Consider the following 23114-nt stretch of genomic DNA (forward strand, 5'->3'; position numbering starts at 1 on the left):
AAAAATAAAAATAATGAAATACATTTTTACCTTCATTTTTTTTAAAAGCGGGTATTACAGAAGGAGAATGAATTGATCCAAATATTAACCACATACTAGTAAACTGATTAGTAATGTGATGTCTACGTAAACAAGATAGAAATAAAAATCCACATTCATGGGAACTTCTAATACACTGTAATCTTCAGTATATCTTAACCTTGAATATACTTTAGAATCATGGAAAACCTGAAAAAACAAAAAGGGAAGTCTGATCCCCATCCCAGGCTTAACTAGTCTGATTTAATTGGTCTGAGGTAGGGTCCAGGTATCATATTATTTTCAGCTACCTAGTGGTTTCTAAATGCACAACCAATGTTGAAAACCAGTAGATTTAGCGGTATTAAGAAACTACTTTTAAAAAATACAATTATAAAAATATAATAGCTATTGGGAAGGGAAACAATAGATGCAATGGAAGCACAAAGTCACTTAACCTGCCACTCAGAGCAAGAGGGGTTTGGACTGAAATAGACAGGGGGCGAAAAGTCATCCAGGCAAAGAGAAGGCCACATTCAAAGGCTGGGGTTGAAAAGTAACAGGCTGTCTTAGAGATCTGAGGCAATTTCAGTTTGGGTAAGTACAAATGGCAAAAAAGATGAAAATACAATTCTAGAAAGGTAAGCAAGCACTGAAATATAAAGGGCCTGGTAGGCTATCTTAAGGAATTTGGACTTCATATAAAGGACAGTCAGGTGCCACTGAAGAGTTTTAAGCAGAAGAATTGCATCAGATTGACCTTTAGAAAGTTCCCTCTGTTTGCAATGCTGAAAATAGGTTGAAGAGAGTATAATCAGAGTGAGAACTGGATGCTCTTGTTAATGTGGCTATAGATGATGGATGGCAGTCTGGCCCATGGTAGCAACACTGAGAACAGTGACAAGTGCAAAGATTTGAAAGACAGGAGGGTCAAGTGGATAAAGGCAGCAAAAAACAAAGGAATCAAAGATTACTCCCAAGTGCCAATCTTGGGCAATTAGATAGATATTGGGAAACTAGGCTATTCCCCAAGATAGGGATTTGTGACTCAAAGCTAATAATGATCATAACAATAGCTAATGTTTATTGACAGCTTGCCAGGGGCTGGTCATTACATTAATTAAGCTCCATATATTAATTTTCTTATTTACTCCTCCAAACATCCCTTTGAGATAGAGTATATTACAATCCCAGTAAGAGAGAACTGAAGATTTGAAAGGTTATTGTCCAACTTCACAAAGCCAATAGATGGCAAAGCAATATCTAAACTATGATTTATGCTCTTATCCACCATCCTATACTGCTTATCACTGAGGAATGTGATAAATAAGAACCAACTGCAAAGATTTGATTGAAATACAACTAAAAAAACAAAAAAATTTGGAGGAAGTTTATATTAATATTTTATTTTATTCTTGTTTGAAACTGATATCACTAACTTCATTGTGAGTAGATATGTGTATAATTATCAAATCTAGAAACAACTTTATTCTTGCTATCTTTCCTACAATCAATACTTCATGAAAAGTATCCCAAATTGCATATGTAAAGTCCATAAATTTGGTAAAATACAGAGTTAACTGCCTTCCAATTTCATGTCTACTTTGAGACACAGATAATAAAATTGCTAAAAAATTTAGATTGATAAATACTACTAAGATTACAATGGGTTTACATATTTTATCCCCAAAAGCAATTAGGCTGAGTGATTTTTTAAATACTCCTCTGCTTTCTGGAATTTTCAAATTTGTTTATAATGAATGTTTAATTCAATGATAGAAAAATAAATTATGCATTTTAAAAGATCTTCCTTATGAATTATCAACAATATTATTGATTATAAAGAATACACATAAGTAAAATGAGAAATTAGTTGCACAGATAGAAAATAACTTACAGTTGATTTGTCCTTGTCTCAATGAATTTCTGAATGGTGAAATCATTAGAAAAGGAGAAAATCTTTGTGCCACATCCTCCCCACATTATGTTTCTTTCCGTTGAATTTGTGGATTCACTCAAACACATCAATGGAGTGCTGACATTTCCTATATTTAGTATCTTCAAAGGAGCAGCTCCTTTAAGCTTTGCCAAGAAAAGAAAACATCCTGAGCAAATTGAGTATCCATAGAATAAAACACTATAAAATCTGTGCTTTCAAGAAACTACTTTCCATCTTAAATGATTAGAGATATTAAAATTAAAATTCAAAAACCTAAAGATTCCATCAAGAAAAGTAGTTCTGATAAATGAGTACAATAAAAGATTCAAAACCAACATACAGAAATTAGTAGCATATCTATACAGCAATAACAAACTAGACGAAAAATCAAGAAAGCAATCCCATTTAAAGTAGCTACAAAAAGTAATAAAATATCTAGGAATAATTTAATCAAGATGATGAACAATCTCCACAAGGAAACCTGCAAAACATGAAAGAAACTGAAGAGGATACAAACAAATGGAAAGGTATCCATGCTCACAGACTAGAAGAATTAATATTGTTAAAATGACCATACTACCCAAAGCAATCTACAGATTCAATGACATTCCTATGAAAAATCCAATGATACTTCTCACAGAAATAGAAAAAAAATTCTAAAATTTGAATGGAACTAAAAAGAGCCAAAATAGCCAAAACAATTCTGAGCAAAAAGAACAAGGCTGGAGGCCTCACACGACCTGATCTGAAAATATATTACAAGGTTGGAGTAACCAAAACAGCACAGTATTGGCAAAAACACAGATACACAGACCAATGGAGTAGAATAGAGGACCCAGAAATAAACCTAAATATTTAGAGCCAACTGATTTTCAAGAAAGGCATCAAAAATATACATGGGAAAAAGAAAACTGCCTTCAATAAATTGTGCTGGAAAAGCTGGATATCTGTATGCAGAAGAATGAAACTAGACCCTTCTCTCTCACCATTTACAAAAATCAACTCAATGGATTAAAGACTTAAATGTAAGACTAGAAGCTATGAAACTATTAGAAGAAAGCAGAGGGAACATTTCAGAACACTGGTCTAGACAAAGGATTTATGGTTAAGACCCCAAAAGCACAGGAAATAAAAATAGAGAAATGGGACTGTAATAAACTAAAACGTTTCTGCACAACAAAGGAAACTATAAACACTATAGAAACAATCCATTGAATGGGAGGAAATATTTGCAAACTATTCATCCAGAATACACAAGAAACTCAAAAAAGCAACTCAACAGGAAAAAAAAATTCCATTGAAAAGTAAGCGAAGTGCCAGGCGCAGTCACTCACGCCTGTAATCCCAACACTTTGAGAAGCTGAGGTGGAAGGACTGCTTGAGCCCAGCAGTTTGAGATCAGTGTGGGCAACATAGTGGGGCCCCATCTCTACAAAAAAATAAAAATAAATAGCCAGGTATGGTGGCACATGCCTGTAGTTCTAGCTAGTCGTAAAGCTGATGTTGGAGGGTCACTTGAGCTCAGAAGGCTTCAGTGAGCTAAGATCATGCCACTACACTCCAGCCTGGGTAACAGAGTGAGAGCCTGTCTTAAGGAAAACAAAACAAAACAAAAAGTTGTCAAAGGATCTAAATAGACATTTCCAAAAGGATCTAAATAGACATTTCCAAAAGAAGACATACTAATAGCCAATGGATATATGAAAAAAATGCTGAACATTAACTAATCATCAGTGAAAATGCAAATGAAAACCACAATGAGATCTTTTTAGCCCAATTAGAATGGCTATTATAAAAAAGACAAAAAACGACATGCTGGCAAGGATGCGGAAAAAGGGAAATGCTCATATGCTGTTGGTGGGTATGTAAATTAGTATAGCCACTATAGAAAACAGAATGGTGATTTCTCAAAAAAACTAAAAATAGAACTAGCATACAATCCAGCAATGTCACTACTGACATTAATCTAAAAGAAAGGGAAATCGGCATATCAAAGAGATTCCTATATCCCCATGTTTATTGCAGCACTATTCACAATACTAATAATTGGAGTCAACCTAAGTGCCCATTAATGAATAACTGCATAAAGAAAATGTGTATATTTACATAATGGAACACTTTGACCATAAAAAGGAATGAAATCATGTCATATACAGCAACATGGATGGAACCGGAGGTCATTATACTAAGTGAAATAAGGCAAGAACAGAAAGACAAATATCGCATGTACTCACTCATATGTGGGAGCTAAAAAAGTTGATCTCATGGAGGTAGAGAGTAGAATGATAGTTACCAGAGGCTTGGAAGGATATGGGTGTGTGGGAGAAGGGGAGGATGAGTAGAGGCTGGTTAATGGGTACAAACATACAGTTAGATAGGAGGAATAAGTTCTAATGTTCAATAGTACAATAAAGTGACTACAGTTAAAAACATTTCAAAACAACTAGAAGACTTGAAACGTTCTCAACACATAGAAATCAATGCTCAAGGTGATGAATGTCCTGAATACCCTGACTTGATCATTACACATTCTATGCGTATAACATATCACATGTACCCCATAAATATGTACAAATATTATGTATCAAGAAAATTTTTAAGTCATATTCAAAATATTATTGTTTCATTCATGTAAAAATTAAATAGAAATAACCTAAGGATTATATTCTACTTCCCTGTCTCTCATCAAATAATAAGCATTTTGGTAATTGGAGTATGAATGAGTAGGAAGTTGAGTGAACAGATGGAACCAAAGATGAAGAGATGGATAGAGGAATAATGCTTTAATGACTAAATAAGAATCTGAAGAACAGAAAATTAAATTATTTCTTCAATATTTAAGAAAAAATTAAGGTCAAACCATACTTAAAACTTAAGTACTTTGTTTTTACCATAGTATGTTTATAAGGAATTATCTTATTTGCCTTAGTCATGTACAAATTGAATTATTTCCATTCCTAACATTATCAACCAGATGTCATTTAACATTTATTCTTATAAAATATACAGTCAATCAGCAAGTATTTCAGAGCATCTACTGTCTGCAAGACTTTCTGAAGCCATACAAATATAATTATAATTTATGATTCTTGCTCTCATGGAGTTTATAATCCCATAAAGAGGGGGATGAGATGTATATAAAACCAAAGACTTAAAACAAATTTAGATGTAGCATACATTCAATATTTACCTTAACTGTCTTATCTTCAAAAATCGCTATATTGCCATCAGCAGTTCCAACCAAAAGAAAATTTTTTTGTTTGCTAAAAGGAAAAATGTTGAAAGTGTTACAAAAAGAACATGTGTGTTGATTAAAATGGCCTTAATGTTCTCCTCAGCTTTACTAAACTTTAGATAGATTTCTTCTCAACTATGAATTCCTAACCTCCCTTTTCTTATTTACTTTAGAATATTTGCAATTATAAATTCTTTCTCTGCCCCTTTTCCCAGACTCTTTCCAGTTTTATACCCCAGAGATGTCTTTCTCAAGGACCTGGGAGCCAACCCTGATGAACTGTAATCATCAGCAAAGATAGCGTCACTAATCCCCAGTGGGAGAATAGGAGCCTACCTTCTAGAAGGGACAATTAGCAAACACAGATGCACTACTCACAATGACAACTCCCCTCACTTCCCCTCAACAAGGTCCTCCAATACTCTTCCATTAGCTCACCCCGTGCTTAAAACTCTCCCGGCTTTTGTTTCAGTGGAGTTTAGTTCAATCTGCTCTCTCTTCCTTGTGATAGCTTGAATAAAGTCTTCTTTACCCAATTCCATCTTCTGAAAGTCTTCTTTGACCATATTCAAATAATTTCAACTCTCAAATTGCCAATGGAGTTGATATTTCAGATACGAAAAACAGGCTTCACGTTTTTCTAATACTTTTTTCCAATACTAGCTTAAACCAGAGAAGTATATGGGGTATAATCTTAACACCTCCTGGAAATCATCCTGCCCCAAATATTACAGACACCAGCCTATGACTCACAACTGAAATTTTGCTATGTAGATATATTTCTTTGTGACAAGAACCCTGCAACTGATGAGATAGATCTAAGTGATTTTCACCTATTAAGAATTTATTAATTCATTTATTTAATTTTTTTCTCAATTTGGTAGTTAGCTAACTGGTTTGTTTAAGCCTGGGACACCATAGGCTATATATATATGTATTCAAAGAATCAATGAATGAGAATTTATCCTTGAAGAGACCCTACAAAGATGCTATTGATCTGAGGAGAACTAAAGAGATAGAGTCACAGTTGAGGTAATACCAGGAGGAGGGCTGTTAGGCCTGAAAAAACGGTTGACTTATTTTATAACAGTGTCCACTAGATCTGTATTCAGAAAAATAACAAATATCTTTGTGACCTTCCACAATTCCCTTTAATATATGCAAACCAATGAAAACAGGTTAAAAGTGAACGATCTTTCCTGATGCAATAACAATTCTGCACACAATTAAGTCATTTAAAAGGTCTGCAATTTCTCCCAATGATCAAATTCACTAACATACCTTTGCTTGGGAAAGGAATTGCAATACAAACAAGTGATGGAATCAGTCATCTTTTCTAGGGTATGCCTCTTTTTCTCATCTTCAGTATTGATGACCAGGAGAGTACCAGACTGTGTCCCAGACACAATCCAGCTTTCCTTTTCAACAGGAAGATGCACCAAGGCTAAGCACAATACTCTGCTATCAGCAACTTCCTGTCAAGAAAAGAAAATATACTCATAAAGATTTGATTTAAGCTTAAGCAACTAGAACGTGTACAGAATAAAAGGTTCTGTTATCAACATACTTAACTCTTTTTGCTTTCTTGCATTTACTTTTAAAAACAATGTCAATTATATTTAATTTTCAACAATAAATGAGTTAATTGACAAACAAGTTTTGCCTATCAAAAATATATCTGAAACTAAAATTAAAAATTATTTTTCAGTGTCAATTCTCATTCCTTCAAACCATATGAGAAGACTGTTTAACCTCAGAACTAATGTTGAGGCAGAATATTTATCTGCAGGCAACAGTCAAAATATTAGGTTGTTTTTTAAGTCTAGAAATTTATCTTATATTTGCCAATACAATGTATTGATCCACTTGTAGGAACCATGCCCAGATCTTCATTATCCATCAGGTATGCCACCCCCTGGTTGCCCTGAGTGTTGGCTACTATAGATTAAAGCTGTGCTCTTCACCACAGAATGCCCTCGGATGACAGGAGGCAGCTTGCCCAGAAATGCCTTGCAAGTTACACCATCCCCACCTCCCAGCAGATTGCAGTCAATGACTGACCGAGATGTGAGAATGAAAGACTGGCCCCCTTGCCTGGCAGTGGGAAAATTCTGTGCTACTGTTCACACCCCGGAGCTCCTTGTGGCAGAGACTGAGGTTAGACCTCCTCAGAAACCACATTTCTGCTGAGCTTCTTCGTCTGCCCTTTCTGGTTTCCTTTACTTCCCTCTAAGAATCTCTTTCCTTAAAGCACTTGTGCAAGATAACCCACCTCAGGCTCTGTTTCTGGGGATCCTGAGATAAGACATATGCTGTGATTCTAAAGCAAAACACACTTTGAATACTCTTGTTCTAACAGAAAGCTAATTGAATAGTACTCCTACATTGGCTCTTATTTAATTTCTTCCTAATTAACTTTCTAACTGGTATATGCTTTAAATTATGAAAGATTTAAAAAGCATTCGGATTTACCTCAGAAGTGTATTCTTCAGTATTTAAATCTAGAAATGAGAGCTGTCCTCTGTTGGGGTGCCCACAGCCCAGCCAAATGCTTGCATTCCTGCTGTTGTGATGTGTAGCAACCATGCATTCAACAATAACATTTTTAGGTAATAAAATATGTCTCATCAGACAGGTTAACTCAGCTGAATTCAAAATGTCAAAGACCTGAGAAATAACAAGAGTACTTATCAAGTTAATTCATTTCCATCAAAAAATCAAATATAGATCTAAACATTATAGCTCTATCAAGCAAAACCCAAAACTTTTAAAGTGGAACTCACCTAGATCATCAAGAGTAGTAATCTAAACTACAGATCAAATTACATGAAACACAAAATATGTATTTTTAAACTGTATTTGATACTCTTTATGTAAATGGGCTAAATGCCCCAATCAAAAGACACAGACTGGAAATTGTATAAAAAGCCAAAACTCTTTGGTGTGCTGTATCCAGGAAACCCATCGCACATGCAAGGATACACAAAGGCTCAAAATAAAGGGATAGAGGAAGACTTACCAAGCAAATGGAGAGCAAAAAAAAGCAGGAGTCACAATTCTCATCTCTGATAAAATAGACTTTAAACCAACAAAGATCAAAAGAGACAAAGAAAGACATATATGGTAAAAGGATCAATGCAACAAGAAGAGCTAACGATCCTAAATATATACACACCCAATACAGGAGCACCCAGATACATAAGGCAAGTTCTTCATGACTTACAAAGAGACTTAGACTCCCACACAATAATAGTGGGAGACTTTAACACCCCATTGTCAATATTAGATCAACAAGACAGAAAGGACAAGGATATCCAGGACTTGAACTCAGACCTGGACCAAGCAAACCTAATAGACATTTACAGAACTCTCCAGCCCAAATCCACAGAATATACATTCTTCTCAGCACCACATCACACCTACTCTAAAATTGACCACATAATTGGAAGTAAATCACTCCTCAGCAAATGCAAAAGAATGGAAATCATAACAGTCTCTCAGACCACAGTGCAATCAAGTTAGAACTCAGAATTCAGAAACTAACTCAGAACCACACAGCTTCATGGAAACTGAACAACTGGCTCTTGAATGTTGAGTGGATAAACAATGAAATAAAAGGCAGAAATAAAGATGTTCTTCGAAACCAATGAGAACGAAGACACAACATACCAGAATCTCTGGGACACATTTAAAGCAGTCTAGAGGAAAATATATAGCAATAAATGCCCACATGAGAAGCAAGGAGAGATCTAAAATCGACACCCTATCATCAAAATTGAAAGAGCTAGAGGAGCAAGATCAAAAACACTCAAAACCTAGCAGAAGACAAGAAATAACTAAGATCAGAGCAGAACTGAAGGAGATAGAGACACAAAAAAAAAACCTTCAAAAAATCAATAAATCCAGCAGCTGGTTTTTCAAAAAGATCAACAAAATAGACCACTAGCCAGATTAATAAAAAAGAAAAGAGAGAATAATCAAATAGATGCAAGAAAAAAAGATAAAGGGGATATCACCACAGGTTCGACAGAAATACAAACCATCATCAGAGATTATTACAAAAAACTCTATGCAAATAAACTAGTAAACCTGGAAGAAATGGATAAATTCCTGGACACTTGCATCCTCCCAAGCCTAAACCAGGAAAAAGTCGAAACCCTGAATAGACCAATAACAAGGTGTGAAGTTGAGGCAGCAATTAAGAGCCTACCATCCAAAAAAAGCCCAGGTCCAGATGGGTTCACAGCCGAATTCTACCAGACATACAAAGAGGAGCTGGTACCATTCCTTCTGAAATTATTCCAAACAATCCAGAAACGGGGAATCCTTCCCAAATCCTTTTATGAGACCAACATCATCCTGATACCAAAACCCGGCAGAGACTCAACAAGAAAAGAAAACTACAGGCCAATATCCATGATAAACTTAGATGCAAAAATCTTCAATAAAATAATGGCAAACTGACTGCAACAGCACATCAAGAAGCTTATCCACCATTATCAAGTAGGATTCATCCTGGGGATGCAAGGCTGGTTCAACATACGCAAGTCTATAAACGTAATTCACCACATAAACAAAACCAAAGACAAAAACCACATGATTATCTCAATTGATGCAGAGAAGGCTTTGACAAAATTCAACAGCCCTTGACGGAACGTATCTCAAAATAACAAAAGCTATTTATGACAAACCCAGAGCCAATATCATACTGAATGGGCAAAAACTAGAAGCACTCCCTTTGAAATCTGGCACTAGACAAGGACGCCCTCTCTCACCACTCCTATTCAATATAGTACTGGAAGTTCTAGCCAGAGCGATCAGGCAAGAAAAAGAAATAAAGGGTATTCAAATAGGAAAGGAGGAAGTCAAATTGTCTCTATTTGCAGACGACATGATTGTATATCTAGAAGACCCCATCATCTCAGCCCAAAATCTCCTGGAACTGATAAGCAACTTCAGCAAAGTCTCAGGATACAAAATCAATGTGCAAAAATCACAAGCATTCCTATACACCAATAACAGACTTAAAGAGAGCCAAATCAAGAACGAACTGCCATTCACAATTGCTACAAAGAGAATAAAATAGCTAGGAATACAACTAACAAGGAAAGTAAAGGACCTCTTCAAGGAGAACTACAAACCACTACTCAACGAAATAACAGAGGTCACAAACAGATGGAAAAACATTCCATGTTCATGGTTAGGAAGAATCAATATCATGAAAATGGCCATACTGCCAAAAGTAATTTACAGATTCAATGCTATCCCCATCAAGCTACCAATGACCTTCTTCACAGAACTGGAAAAAACCACCTTAAACTTCATATGGAACCAAAAGAGAGCCCGCATAGCCAGGTCAATTCTAAGCAAAAAGAACAAAGCAGGAAGCAACACACTACCAGACTTCCAACTATACTACAAGGTACCATAATCAAAACAGCATGGTACTGGTACCAAAACAGAGATATAGAACAATGGAACAGAACAGAGGCCTTGGAGGCAACACAACATATCTACAACCATCTGATATTTGACAAACCTGACAAAAACAAGCAATGGGGAAAGGATTCCCTGTTTAATAAATGGTGTGGGGAAAACTGGCTAGTCATGTTCAGAAAGCAAAAACTGGACCCCTTCCTGACACCTTACACTAAACTTAACTCCAGATGGATTAAAGACTTAAACATAAGACCTAACACCATAAAAACCCTAGAAGAAAATCTAGGCAAAACCATTCAGGACATAGGCGTAGGCAAGGAATTCATGACCAAAACACCAAAAGCATTGGCAACAAAAGCCAAAACAGACAAATGGGACCTAATCAAACTCCACAGCTTCTGCACGGCAAAAGAAACAGTCATTAGAGTGAATCGACAACCAACAGAATGGGAAAAAATTTTTGCAGCTTACCCATCTGACAAAGGGCTGATATCCAGAATCTACAAAGAACTAAAACAGATTTACAAGAAAAAAGCAAACAAGCCCATTCAAAAGTGGGTGAAGGATATGAACAGATACTTTACAAAAGGAGACATACATGAGGCCAACAAACATATGAAAAAATGCTCATCATCACTGGCCATTAGAGAAATGCAAATCAAAACTACATTGAGATGCCATCTCATGCCAGTTAGAATGGCGATCATTAAAAAATCTGGAGACAACAGATGCTGGAGAGGATGTGGAGAAATAGGAACACTTTTACACTGTTGGTGGGAGTGTAAATTAGTTCAACCATTGTGGAAGACAGTGTGGCGATTCCTCAAGGACCTAGAAATAGAAATTCCATTTGACCCAGCAATCCCATGACTGGGTATATATCCAAAGGATTATAAATCATTCTACTATAAGGACACTTGCACACGAATGTTCATTGCAGCACAGTTTACAATAGCAAAGACCTGGAACCAACCCAAATGCCCATCGATGATAGACTGGACAGGGAAAATGTGGCACATATACACCATGGAATATTATGCAGCCATCAAAAATGATGAGTTTGTGTCCTTTGTAGGGACATGGATGAACCTGGAAACCATCAATCTCAGCAAACTGACACAAGAACAGAAAATCAAACACCGCATGTTCTCACTCATAGGCGGGTGTTGAACAATGAGAACACATGGATACAGGGAGGGGAGCATCACACAGTGGGGTCTGTCAGGGGGAAATATGGGAGAGACGGGGGGGTAGGGAGCTAGGGAGAGATAGCATGGGGAGAAATGCTAGATATAGGTGATGGGGAGGAAGGCAGCAAATCACACTGCCATGTGTGTACCTATGTAACAATCTTGCATGTTCTTCACATGTACCCCAAAACCTAAAATGCAATAAAAAATAAAATTTAAAAAAAATGGACAGAGATACCATTTCTCTCTTGAATAGAGATAAAAATGTCAATTCCAATGGATTAAAAACTTGTCAAAAGAAAACTTTTAAAATGTTTGAAGAAATCATGGGTAAATATTTTTGTGTCTCTAAAAGAAAGATGGACCCTTTAAAACAGGACAAAAAAGTAATAATGTGAAAAAGGATTATTAAATTTACATATATTGAAATTAAGAAATTCTGTTCATTAACAGACACTCTGCAGGAAATTTAAAAAGCCACCAACTCGAAAAAGAAATTTGCAACATGTAAAACCAACAAAGGACTGGTATATTCTATATAAATTTTTTCTTATAGGCAAATTGTGCAATAGAAAAATGGGAAAATAATGAGCAGGCATCTCAAAGAGGAGACACATATGATGTAATCAGAGAGAAGCATACAGGAAATATGGGGTTTGGGCAATGTCCTTTTTTGGGCCTGGGATGGTAGGAATTAGAAGATTTATCTTATAACTATCTGTGTGTTTATTTATGTGTTTAAGTATACATATTTGAAGATTATATATATATATATATGTATGTATATGCACATGTTCTGTACAAAATATTAAGAAATTTTACATAAGAATACCTGTGCAGAAGTAGGCCTTTCTTGAGGATTTTCTTTCAAACACTTTTTAATTAATTTCTCAACCATAGGCCATGGGACACAACCATATTCTTTAACTGGATCTAAAACATTCAAAAAAAAAAAAATCATGGTAGCATACTAAATAAATCAGAACAGTTATATTTCCTCTCAATATTTATAAAAGGTCCAGACATTGTAGAGAAAAATATTAATCTCCATAATCCTATATTTATGTCAACTTACTTATCACAAAATTAAAGCTAATTTTGTTGACTTGATCTCTACTAAGAGATAACGAAAAAGATGTCTTGGTTTTTTTTTTTTAATGGAACAAAAAGAGATCCAAATACCAATTTAATAAAATAATAGAATTTCTTTCCATACCTGCATTTCAAATAGACTTTGAAAACACCTTTGCTTATATAATGATTAGACTCCTGCTTTTTATTTTAATACTCAAAGTAGGCAAGCATTTAATCTTTATGTCCTTACAGATAGTTTGTGCTCATTTGCTTTTTATAAGAGGCAGGTTATTCTACTGATAGATGCAGAATAGAGACCCCAATTTTTTTTTTAATGGAGTCTCACTCTGTTGCTCAGGCTAGAGTGCAGTGGCACAATCTCAGCTCACTGCAACCTCCGCCTCCCAGGTTCAAGCTATTCTTGTGCCTCTGCCTCCCTGGTAGCTGGGACTGTAGGCACGTGCCACCACATCTGGCTAATTTTTGTATTTTTAGTAAAGATGGGGTTTCACTATGTTGGCCAGGCTGGCCTCCTGCTCCTGTCCTCAAGTGATCCACCTGCCTGGGTCTCCCAAAGTGTTGGGATTACAGGCGTGAGACACTGCCTGGCAGATACCTGAATATTTTCACTAGAAAACTAATAAGTAAAATAAGGCAGATAACCTAGATTATATCTAAGGTTCATCCAATTTATAGTAAGTTTTCTTTTGCTAGGATCTTTAAAGTCACACATAAGAAAGATAAAGCTCTATGTCCTGTACATGGCACATCGTGTACACTCAAAAATATTTCTTAAACGAATGAGAAAGTAGAAAATATGAGAAACAGCTAAATAAATTTAAAAGGGTATTTTGTAGTGAGAACTAAAGTAATGGTTAAGGAATGAATTACAAGGTCCTCTAATTTCTTGAAAGCATGAGACAACCATTCCCAACGAGCTTTGATAACATTAAATACACATTTATTAATTCTTACTAAAAATTCTTATTATAGATCATTCAGTCTTTCATTCCTGCATGTAAATTATTTCATGCCAGGAAAATGAAAACCTTCCAGGCTAATGAACACATAGTAATTATTTATGAAAATTAAAAATCACCAAATGTGGAGTTCTAACAGCAAATTCCTTTTCTGAGTATGTTTCTAAATATAATACTAAACACACTGATATTAATTTGGAATTTTTTAAAAAGCCTAAAACCACTACCTTTTTCAGGATTTTTATTAATATGTCACAGGATTTAAGAATATTTATGCATTAAACAAAAGAAGATCAGCAGTTTAAGGAATTAAGCATACGACTACAATTGAATAAAAATTAAGCTGCTGATACTAAGAAAAAAAATCTTCATTGTAGAGAAAACAGAACTTACCAGGTAATTTTCCTTGTATTGCTAATTCATCAAACTCATTTGGAAACTTCAAACCCTCTACTATTCTTCCTCCAGTTGTCAAAATGTCATAGAGTAGTAAACCAAATGAATAAACATCAGCCTGCTGGTTATAAATGACATTTCCTCTGGCAACTTCAGGTGCACGAAACCCTGAAAGTAAGCAAATAAAATAATAAATATGCCCAACATCATGGCTCATACATCCAAGGAGGCATATACTTAGGCTATGTGCCAAAGAAGAGTCAGGAAGAGATGTTCTAAACCAGGCTGTGTTATTTTTGTAACCAGATACCTTGGATCAAGTCAATTAATGGTCCTGTCTCAGAACATCTCACCCCCCCAAGGTTGACCTCAAAGGACAATAAAATCCTTCAATCTTTATTATAAATATCTTCAATCTTTAATAAGATTACCTTGAAGGATAACAGGGATAAATATTCAATTGTAAGTTATTAAGTAGTATTTCATAATTAAAAAATGAAGCTTACTAGGAAAACCTTTATCATTTTTCTCATTCCTAATATTAACTATTTCCACGACAGTGTTTTAAAAGCAGGATAGATAAGAAGAAAGGAGATTTCTAAACTTCACTCCAACTCACTTTAACTTCACCAAAATTCTAACACTCTCATTATTTCCTGAACTTGTCACTCTGCTCTTTCTACCCAGTTAAAAATAAATAAATAAAAACTAAAACTAAAACAAACAAAAGCCTTCTTTCTTGGATGCATGTCTGAAATTCTTTTAAAAGGAAATACTTTTTTTTTTTTTTTTTTTGAGACGGAGTTTCGCTCTCGTTACCCAGGCTGGAGTGCAATGGCGCTATTTCGGCTCACCGCAACCTCCGCCTCCTGGGTTCAGGCAATTCTCCTGCCTCAGCCTCCTGAGTAGCTGGGATTACAGGCACGCGCCACCATGCCCAGCTAATTTTTTGTATTTTTAGCAGAGACGGGGTTTCACCATGTTGACCAGGACGGTCTCGATCTCTTGACCTCGTGATCCACCCGCCTCGGCCTCCCAAAGTGCTGGGATTACAGGCGTGAGCCACCGCGCCCGGCCAGGAAATACATTTTTTATTCCAAAAGAGAGACAAATTACTTTTAAATTCTTCAGAAAAATAGTGATTTCCATATTTGTGATAATAAAACTATTAACAATCTAAAGAAATCCAGTCACAAAAGGAAATAGTTAAACAATGTATGCCATGCAGTAACTGAAAGATTACTTTTTAAGCTGATATGCTATGGCATAAATGAAAAGAAAATGTAAGATATAATCCTGGACAGAAAGTAATCAATATGTGGAAAAAATCAACTGAAATTTTTTTTAGCTGTGATAATAGCATCATGATTATTTAAGTAAACACCCTTATTCCAAAGAAATACTATATTCAGAGATTGTATGGCATGACGTCTACAACTTAATTTCAAGAATTCCTTCATATGCAAAGATAGTAAGAAAGAACAAGTAGGGCAAAAAGTAAATAATCAATGAATTTATGTGTACGGTATATGGGTGTATATTTTACTACTCTTTTTTTTTTTGAGATGGAGATCTCACTTTGTCGCCCAGGCTGGAGTGCAATCGTGTGATCTTGGCTCACTGCAACATCCCCCTCCCAGGTTCAAGTGATTCTCCTGCCTCAGTCTCCAGAATGGCTGTAATTACAGGTATCCACTACCACACCCAGCTAATTTTTCTGTTTTTGGTAGAGACCGGGTTTCGTCATATTGGCCAGGCTGGTCTTGAACTCCTGACCTCAAGTGATCCATCCCCCTTGGCCTCCCAAAGTATTGGAATTACAGGCATGAGCCACCACATCCGGCCTGTACTGCTCTTTCAACTCTTCTGTAGGCTTAAACATTTTCAAAATAAAAAGTTGATGGGAATGTACATAATTAAAGTCTAGGAAGAAATACATCCCAATATAATTATTGTTTCATTTGCTAAAGTTATCTGTACATTTTACCTTCCTTTTTATTCCCACTTTTTTTACAATGAAATTACAATGTTAGGGTAATTTAAATATGCAGCCAGAAAAATCTAACAAGGTATGAATTCATAGCCTTCAAGGAGTAACTGACTGAATGTGGAAACAGTTCTATTTGACAGAGAGACGACCAGCAAAAGATGGAGTTCAGCAGTCCTCACCATGCTGGAAAAGCATGAAGTGTTGGAGGGATAGAGACATCGAATTTGAGCATGATAACTTTTACTACACTAACCGATAACATTCCCTCACATATATGCATGTGAATATATTGAATATATGGTAACATATTAATATAATTACATATAATTATCATGTAAATTAGCATAATTTACATACCGTATTAAGTCACAGATACAATATTTCAGACCTAAATATATTATACATTTCCTTAGAACATGGGCATTTTCTATATAATTATAATATCATTCTCACAACCTAAGTTAAAGAATTGTGTAATTAAGATAGTTCTAAAACATATCCCTAATAAAGTGTACCTGTGACATAATGTAAACAAATCACAATAGCTCCTAATTCATATCTCTCTACCATTTTACAGATATCTTACTGAGCATTTCATTTGATGTGCACACGAATCAACTGTGGTAGACAGATAAGGACTTTCTACTTTACAAATGACATAATCCTTTCAGAAATGTATGTATTTCCTAAGGCAACACAGATAATGAATAGCAAAGTCAAGAGTACTTAGAAATAATGAGCTACCCACACATTCACTAGTTCATTAACAACCTTTATGCTTGCCTTCTTAGAATGTGAAAGATTTGGGAGGCTTATATAAATTTTAACCAGTTATTTATTATTCACTGAGCACATTTATTAGGTATCTATTATATCAAGGTACTATTCAAAAACTATTAAAATGTTCAGCATTTTTTTTCTTGATAAATATACTGTTAGAATTTGGAATCATGGGCTTTCAAAGCAGGAAAAGACGCTAGGGGTCATTTGTCTAAATTCTCATCCAGTGCACACATCCTTTTACAATAGTTTTTACCACTCTAGGCAACAATCTGAAGATCGTAGAGCTGTGCAGAAGGCTGGAATTTTTTTTCACAATGAGTCAGAGAACTCTGAGAAAGGTAATTGTGAGTATATGGAAAGGAATATTTACTTCAATATGGAAATGCTTTTAACCTTCTAATCTTCCCCCTTTCAAAGTAAGCATCTTCGTTGGCATGATCTCTTATCATGGAAACATAATATTATTTATATATTCAGAAAGTACCTCAATTATAATATGATACTCTTCTAAAAGCTTAAGCTTCTTTAAATTCATCCCATGAATTTCTAGTGTTCTTGATTGCACTAACAATTTCTTGATGAACATCAAGCCACTATTAAGTAGTAGAGCTAGTTTGGTGCCCGGTAAATGTTCGACATATTGTTGCCAAATGAATGCATAAATGAATAAAAACTAAGTGTAATTTCCCCTTGGAGAATTATCATAATAATTACAATGTTAAAATACTTGAGAGAATATGATTTATTGTCTAAAAACTATTTTTAGAAATAATTTTTCAGAGAAGTTTGCATTTTAACAAATGCAATAAGTAAACAAAGAAAAGATCCATAGATGAAGACAAAGAGAAATTTATGAATTAAGTCTGAGTATATATCACATTGTGTACTGAAATACATATTTTATTTTTACTTTCAGATAAGTATGAGTAGAGTATGTTCCATAATCTCCATCAGATATTCATGTATGTCCAGTGAGAAACATTAAGACTGTAGCATTTATAGGGGTATGTTAATTACATTTTATCAGTTAAATGTTAAAGTCATCAGTCAGCATTCATCTCAGATAACAGTGCAACTGCTACAGGACCCAGAATTAACTGTCACTCTCAACAGAATAAGATATAAATATATCCATTTGACTGAGTTAACGTTGAAACTCTCCAAATTATTTAAAGGTGAAAATATCCACACTGTAATGATTTTCAAAATGTGGACAGACACGGCACCATGGTCCTTGTCAATAATTGCATTGTTTCCGTCTCTGCATCCCCAGCTACCACAGTGCTGGACCAGAGGCTCTGCTCTCAGGTTACTTGGGTTTGCATTTTGTTCTACAGTTTTTGTCCTATAGGACCTTGTAAATGTTTCTGACATTCTCTAAACTTTAGTCTCTGTACCTCTAGACTAGAAGTAGTAATAGCGCATATGTCAGAAGGTCCTAAAAATTGAGATACTCAATCCACGGATAGAGTTATGTGCAAGTCCAGCGGATCGCTTATGCTCTGGAAGGCTCTGCTCCTATTACCATCCTCTGTAAGACAACTGTAATAAACTCACACTCATAATACACACACTGAAGTAAGAGTTAGTATATAAATGCACTCAAAAAGCTTACCAAACCCATGGTCTTTTGCTTCTCTATAAGTTTCCATGTTAAAAGATGTAACATTAACGGGAAGGTTCATGAAATGGAAAAAGACAAGAAGATAACTGAAATCGTATGAGAGGGAACTAGTTTCTTCCCAAACAGAACTGCTTTGGGGAAGAAAAAGTTTGGCGATGGTGGTAGCAGCAGTAGTATTAGTAGGAGTGAGAGTTATTGTTATTTAAAATTGGTGGCAGAATTTAGGGCTGAGATAATTAGAAGTACTCCAACAATAATAAATAGAGTAATGATAAGAGAAAATCTAGGTTACAGAAAAAAAAAAAAAAGCTTACAAAGTATTAAGCAGCCTGTGGGAAGAGTGGGCAGGAGAGAAAAGATTAGGCCCTAGGTTTTTGTCATGATCTGTCTCCATATTTATGTTACCACCATTCAATATTGGAGATTTAAAGAGATCAGGAAAAATTATGTGGCTTAATACAAAGAATCAGATGGATATTACATTTTACACAGGTTTTGAGCAAAACCAGGAAATCAGATACTGAAAATGAAAGGCCATGAGTCTGAACCAAGGTGAGCGGAGCTGGCTGCCAGCTGGCCCAGACCACAAAACGGAGAAGCAGAGCTCAAGTACAAGAGCACAGCCCACAGGGACCTGAGAGACTCACTGTCCAATTAAGTAGACAAGGCTTCGACGGCAGATTTTCACCCCATGAACAGAAAGACTGGGTTGGGGAATGCAGGAGGAAGACACTCCAAGTCCCAGTTGAGTGGCCCAGTCCACCTTCATGCCCCATGACAAAAATCAGCAGATCTTTCAAGAGAAAATCACTGTCCTGTCCCCACTTTTTCCGTAAGGGACTATATGAAGCCTGTGGAATTTCATTTTTTAAGATTGTTTTTCCCAACCTCTCGTTGACAATATTTGCTATTCATGGCTCTGTTTTGTTTTGATTTTTTTTTTAATAATGAAGATTAAATAAGCCTCTTCAAGTTAGAGTTGCATATGGTTTAGCAGAGACTATAGGATTTAAAGCCAAGTATCTCTGGATCTGGTTCTCATTTAGACTGAATTCTTACCTTCGCCAATTACTGCGTGACATTCTGCGAGTTATATAATCTCACTGAGCCTCAGTTTTCTCATTTGGCAAATGAGAAAATAATAGCTAACTTCCAGCCCTGGCATGAGGATAAGAGTTCGTGTCTCTGATATACCCGGCACTGAGCCTGATGCACAGCAGGTACTCATAAAATGATAATTAGTTTTATTATTATTCAACAACGCAGACACACTCTCAGCCAGAACATACACTTTGAAGTGTTTATGAGAATACACAGTCTACTGTAAAACAATAGAGTATATATGCATTTGGAGCAAAAATAAAAGCAGGCATTGGAAACTGGGGCCATTTGCTTATTTAATACAAAAGTTGGGTGGGCAGAAAACAAACTAGAATCTTTTCCCTAGTGAGATATCCTCTAGCATATTTTCTTCTGTGTCAGGCATGGTGTTTGAATTGAGCTGCCATCATCAAGATGCTGTACAGCTACCTGTAATTTTTACTTACAGATAATTATACAAAGCTTCCCTAAAGATGGAGCGTTCCTTCCACTTCAAACAAATGCCAACTCCTAAATGTTCTATTTCCTGCTCAAACTGATGTCTGAGACAAGATGTCTGTGCAGATCGCTGGCTCCATAACTGTTTCTTAGGAATCTGAGCTTGATACTCTGATGAACTTGAGTAGAAGGAATTGAGTGGGAACTGAGAAAGAGAGGAAAGATTCCATGGGGTGGACAGTGATGTGTACAGAAACCCTCAGTAGGGTCAGGGCCAGCCCCCTGTACTCAAACATAAATATTTCTGCAGCAAAATGTATGCATACTGAGCATGAAAAATAAAGATTGTAATAAGCATCCAGTCAGTTTGCTTAGGTTTTGCCACGAAATTAGTTACTTGAAAAGAACTTGGAGTTTTCAGAGTTCTTTTGGTTTCAGAGTTATGAAAAAGAATTTGTGGACCTGAATTTGATTCACCTTACAAGTGTCAACAGTACCTAAAGTTTTTGCTGTTACTTTTTACGACCTCTGGGGTATCTAAAGATTCTAAAAATCAAACTTTTTAAAAATATAACTTGATATTAAACATTCTCTTCTTTTTAGTCAGTTTTTGCCCTGAGAAATTCAATTGTTTCTTTTTTCCTACAAAATATGATGGTAAAATCACAATGTGAAACTTGCAGTTTTTCACACAATAAACCTCTGTTCACAATGTGACAGACTATGGTTTTCTTTTGACTCTTCTGAACTCACATCTGAAGTCACTGGTTATCCATCCTGAAGACAGAATTATGAGACAAACCTGACACCTACCTGGTGTGCCCTCTGACGTTTTTATCCCCATTCTACAGCAATACTGAGCAATGCCGTAGTCAGCAATTTTTGCAATGATGGCAGCATTGGGATACAGGGTGAAAAGCAGCACATTGTGGGGCTTCAAGTCTCGGTATATGATCATGGCCGAGTGGAGGTATCTGCCAGAAAATGCACCGGAAATTTTATTAAAATATGATTACATGATAATAATTTTTGTCCTAATTTCCTTAAGTATACATACCCATTATGCCAAGCATCAAAAATTCTGTGCTCACTTTGACACTTAAAGAGATATTGTAGAAGAAAATCAAAACGTATAAGTTTAATATTACAAAGTATGCTTTAAAAAAGGAGTCAAATCTGATAAGTGAGTGATTTCAATTTTTTTTTTTTTTTAGATTTTTGAGACAAGTCTATCTCAGGCAAAGTCCCAATTTTGGGAGACTTTTGTTTTGTATATGTCAATGATTACTTAAAGGCAATTTTGAATTCCCTCAATGACCATATGAATATTTTAACTATTTCAAAATGTAAATATGTTAAATAAGAATTGATAGGATTTTGTTGTACTTGCCATTTATTTAATAGTTTTGTTCTTCTTAAAACCATATAGAGGTTTATCTCAGGTTTAAAATTTTTCTCTATTCCATTTATTATTGATATTTATTTTTCTGACTAAAATGTTTCCCAGTGTTTGGAAAACATTTTCTACTTTTTGGATGAGAACAAACGAAAATATAAGACTTTTGCTTGCTATCAGTCTCTTCTGTTTGAGTATGTAGTTTACCATAAACTAATCATGTTAGAAATTAAAGTTAAAAAGAACATTTGGGCTAAGAGTCAGAATGAATGAAACACTGCCTTGGAAAAGAGGATGGGTAATATTAAAGTCCATTCTTTTGGAGACTGACCCATGAAATCATGAGCAAGTAGAGTTTGATATTTCAGGCAAATAACAAAATTTAGTTAATATAAAAAAAGAACAATGTAAAGTTTTCATCTCAACCAGGTCCTATCCATTCTGGAAGCATGGTCAGAGAGCTTACTGTGTCTCCACAGTAATACATCTCCACAGTAATAACATTATCACATTAGATGTCTACAAAATTCTGATTTCCTACTCTGTCTTCTCTGCCCCATGATGTCAAATTGACTATAGCATTTCATGTGATGTCACAGGTATGTTATAACCTACGTTGAAAATAATTTTTCACAGGACCTAATGGAGTTAAATTTAAATCATTTGCTTATTCATGACTGTTGGTTTTGGTTCACATTATACCAATTAATAGTTACTCCATTACCTAGTACCAATCACTTCTGGAAGGATTAGAAGCAGAGTGGCAATGATACCCTGAACTTTCAATTGTATGATGGCCTGGAGAGTACATATTTAATTGCATCAACTAATACAGCAGAAGATTCTCTCTTTTCCAGGATGTAGTTGGGACATTTGACATTAGGCCCATTCATTTCCGTATACTTATTTTGGGCTGAAAAAATAAGATAAATACACTAATGAAGTTGGCCTTCACAGTAAGTAATGGGCTTGGAAGTAAAATTTGCTAAGGGCTTACTGAAAGGCCATTAGGTACTCTTGCCCTGCTGAAGAGAAAAGCTGAGAGATTAAGAATAAAAAAGCTAAAGCCAAGTCATACATCATTGAATAGCATCCAAATCCTTCATGAGGCATGCCTCTTTAAGTATATTTATAGAACACAGACTCTTTCAGAATACTTCCCAAAGGCTAAAAAGAAATAATTAAGCTTAATTTGAAATAATGTCAGTGGGAAAGAGATAATATCTTGGTTAGTTAAAATGTTCAATTATAGAATTTAATCTTAAGAAGTGCAGTTTTAATAGCTTTTAATAGAATAGCAAAAATAGCTTTTGAAATAATAAGTAAAGATCTTTCCTTCCTGACAATAATTTAGCCATAATTTATGCATTGTGAAACCATGACTATTGTCAAATATTTTATTAAAATCAACTGGTTTATATTCAGTTAAACAGCCATTCTTTAATTGTGATTATTGTAAGAGTTGCTAAGAAACTTCTTTCTTCATAGCTTAAAGTAAACTTTATCTCATT

The 23114-nt window shown here is 35.3% G+C and overlaps 1 protein-coding gene across 1 annotated transcript in view; it reads right to left on the reverse strand.

The window, feature by feature from the left end:
* The window catches only part of LRRK2 (leucine rich repeat kinase 2), a 147521-nt gene that overhangs the window by 8596 nt on the left and 115811 nt on the right, over nucleotides 1–23114 (reverse strand). The window contains exons 41-47 of the mRNA XM_021673776.2: nucleotides 21021–21181; nucleotides 14269–14439; nucleotides 12654–12754; nucleotides 7665–7859; nucleotides 6474–6667; nucleotides 5148–5220; nucleotides 1916–2100 (exon numbers count right to left, since the gene is read on the reverse strand). Coding sequence (XP_021529451.2) covers nucleotides 1916–2100; nucleotides 5148–5220; nucleotides 6474–6667; nucleotides 7665–7859; nucleotides 12654–12754; nucleotides 14269–14439; nucleotides 21021–21181 — 1080 coding nt within the window. The remainder of the gene's footprint in view (nucleotides 1–1915; nucleotides 2101–5147; nucleotides 5221–6473; nucleotides 6668–7664; nucleotides 7860–12653; nucleotides 12755–14268; nucleotides 14440–21020; nucleotides 21182–23114) is intronic.

The sequence above is a fragment of the Aotus nancymaae genome, unplaced genomic scaffold, assembly GCF_030222135.1.
Source record: "Aotus nancymaae isolate 86718 unplaced genomic scaffold, 86718_ANA_hifiasm-v0.15.2.pri h1tg000092l, whole genome shotgun sequence".
Lineage (NCBI taxonomy): Eukaryota > Metazoa > Chordata > Mammalia > Primates > Aotidae > Aotus > Aotus nancymaae.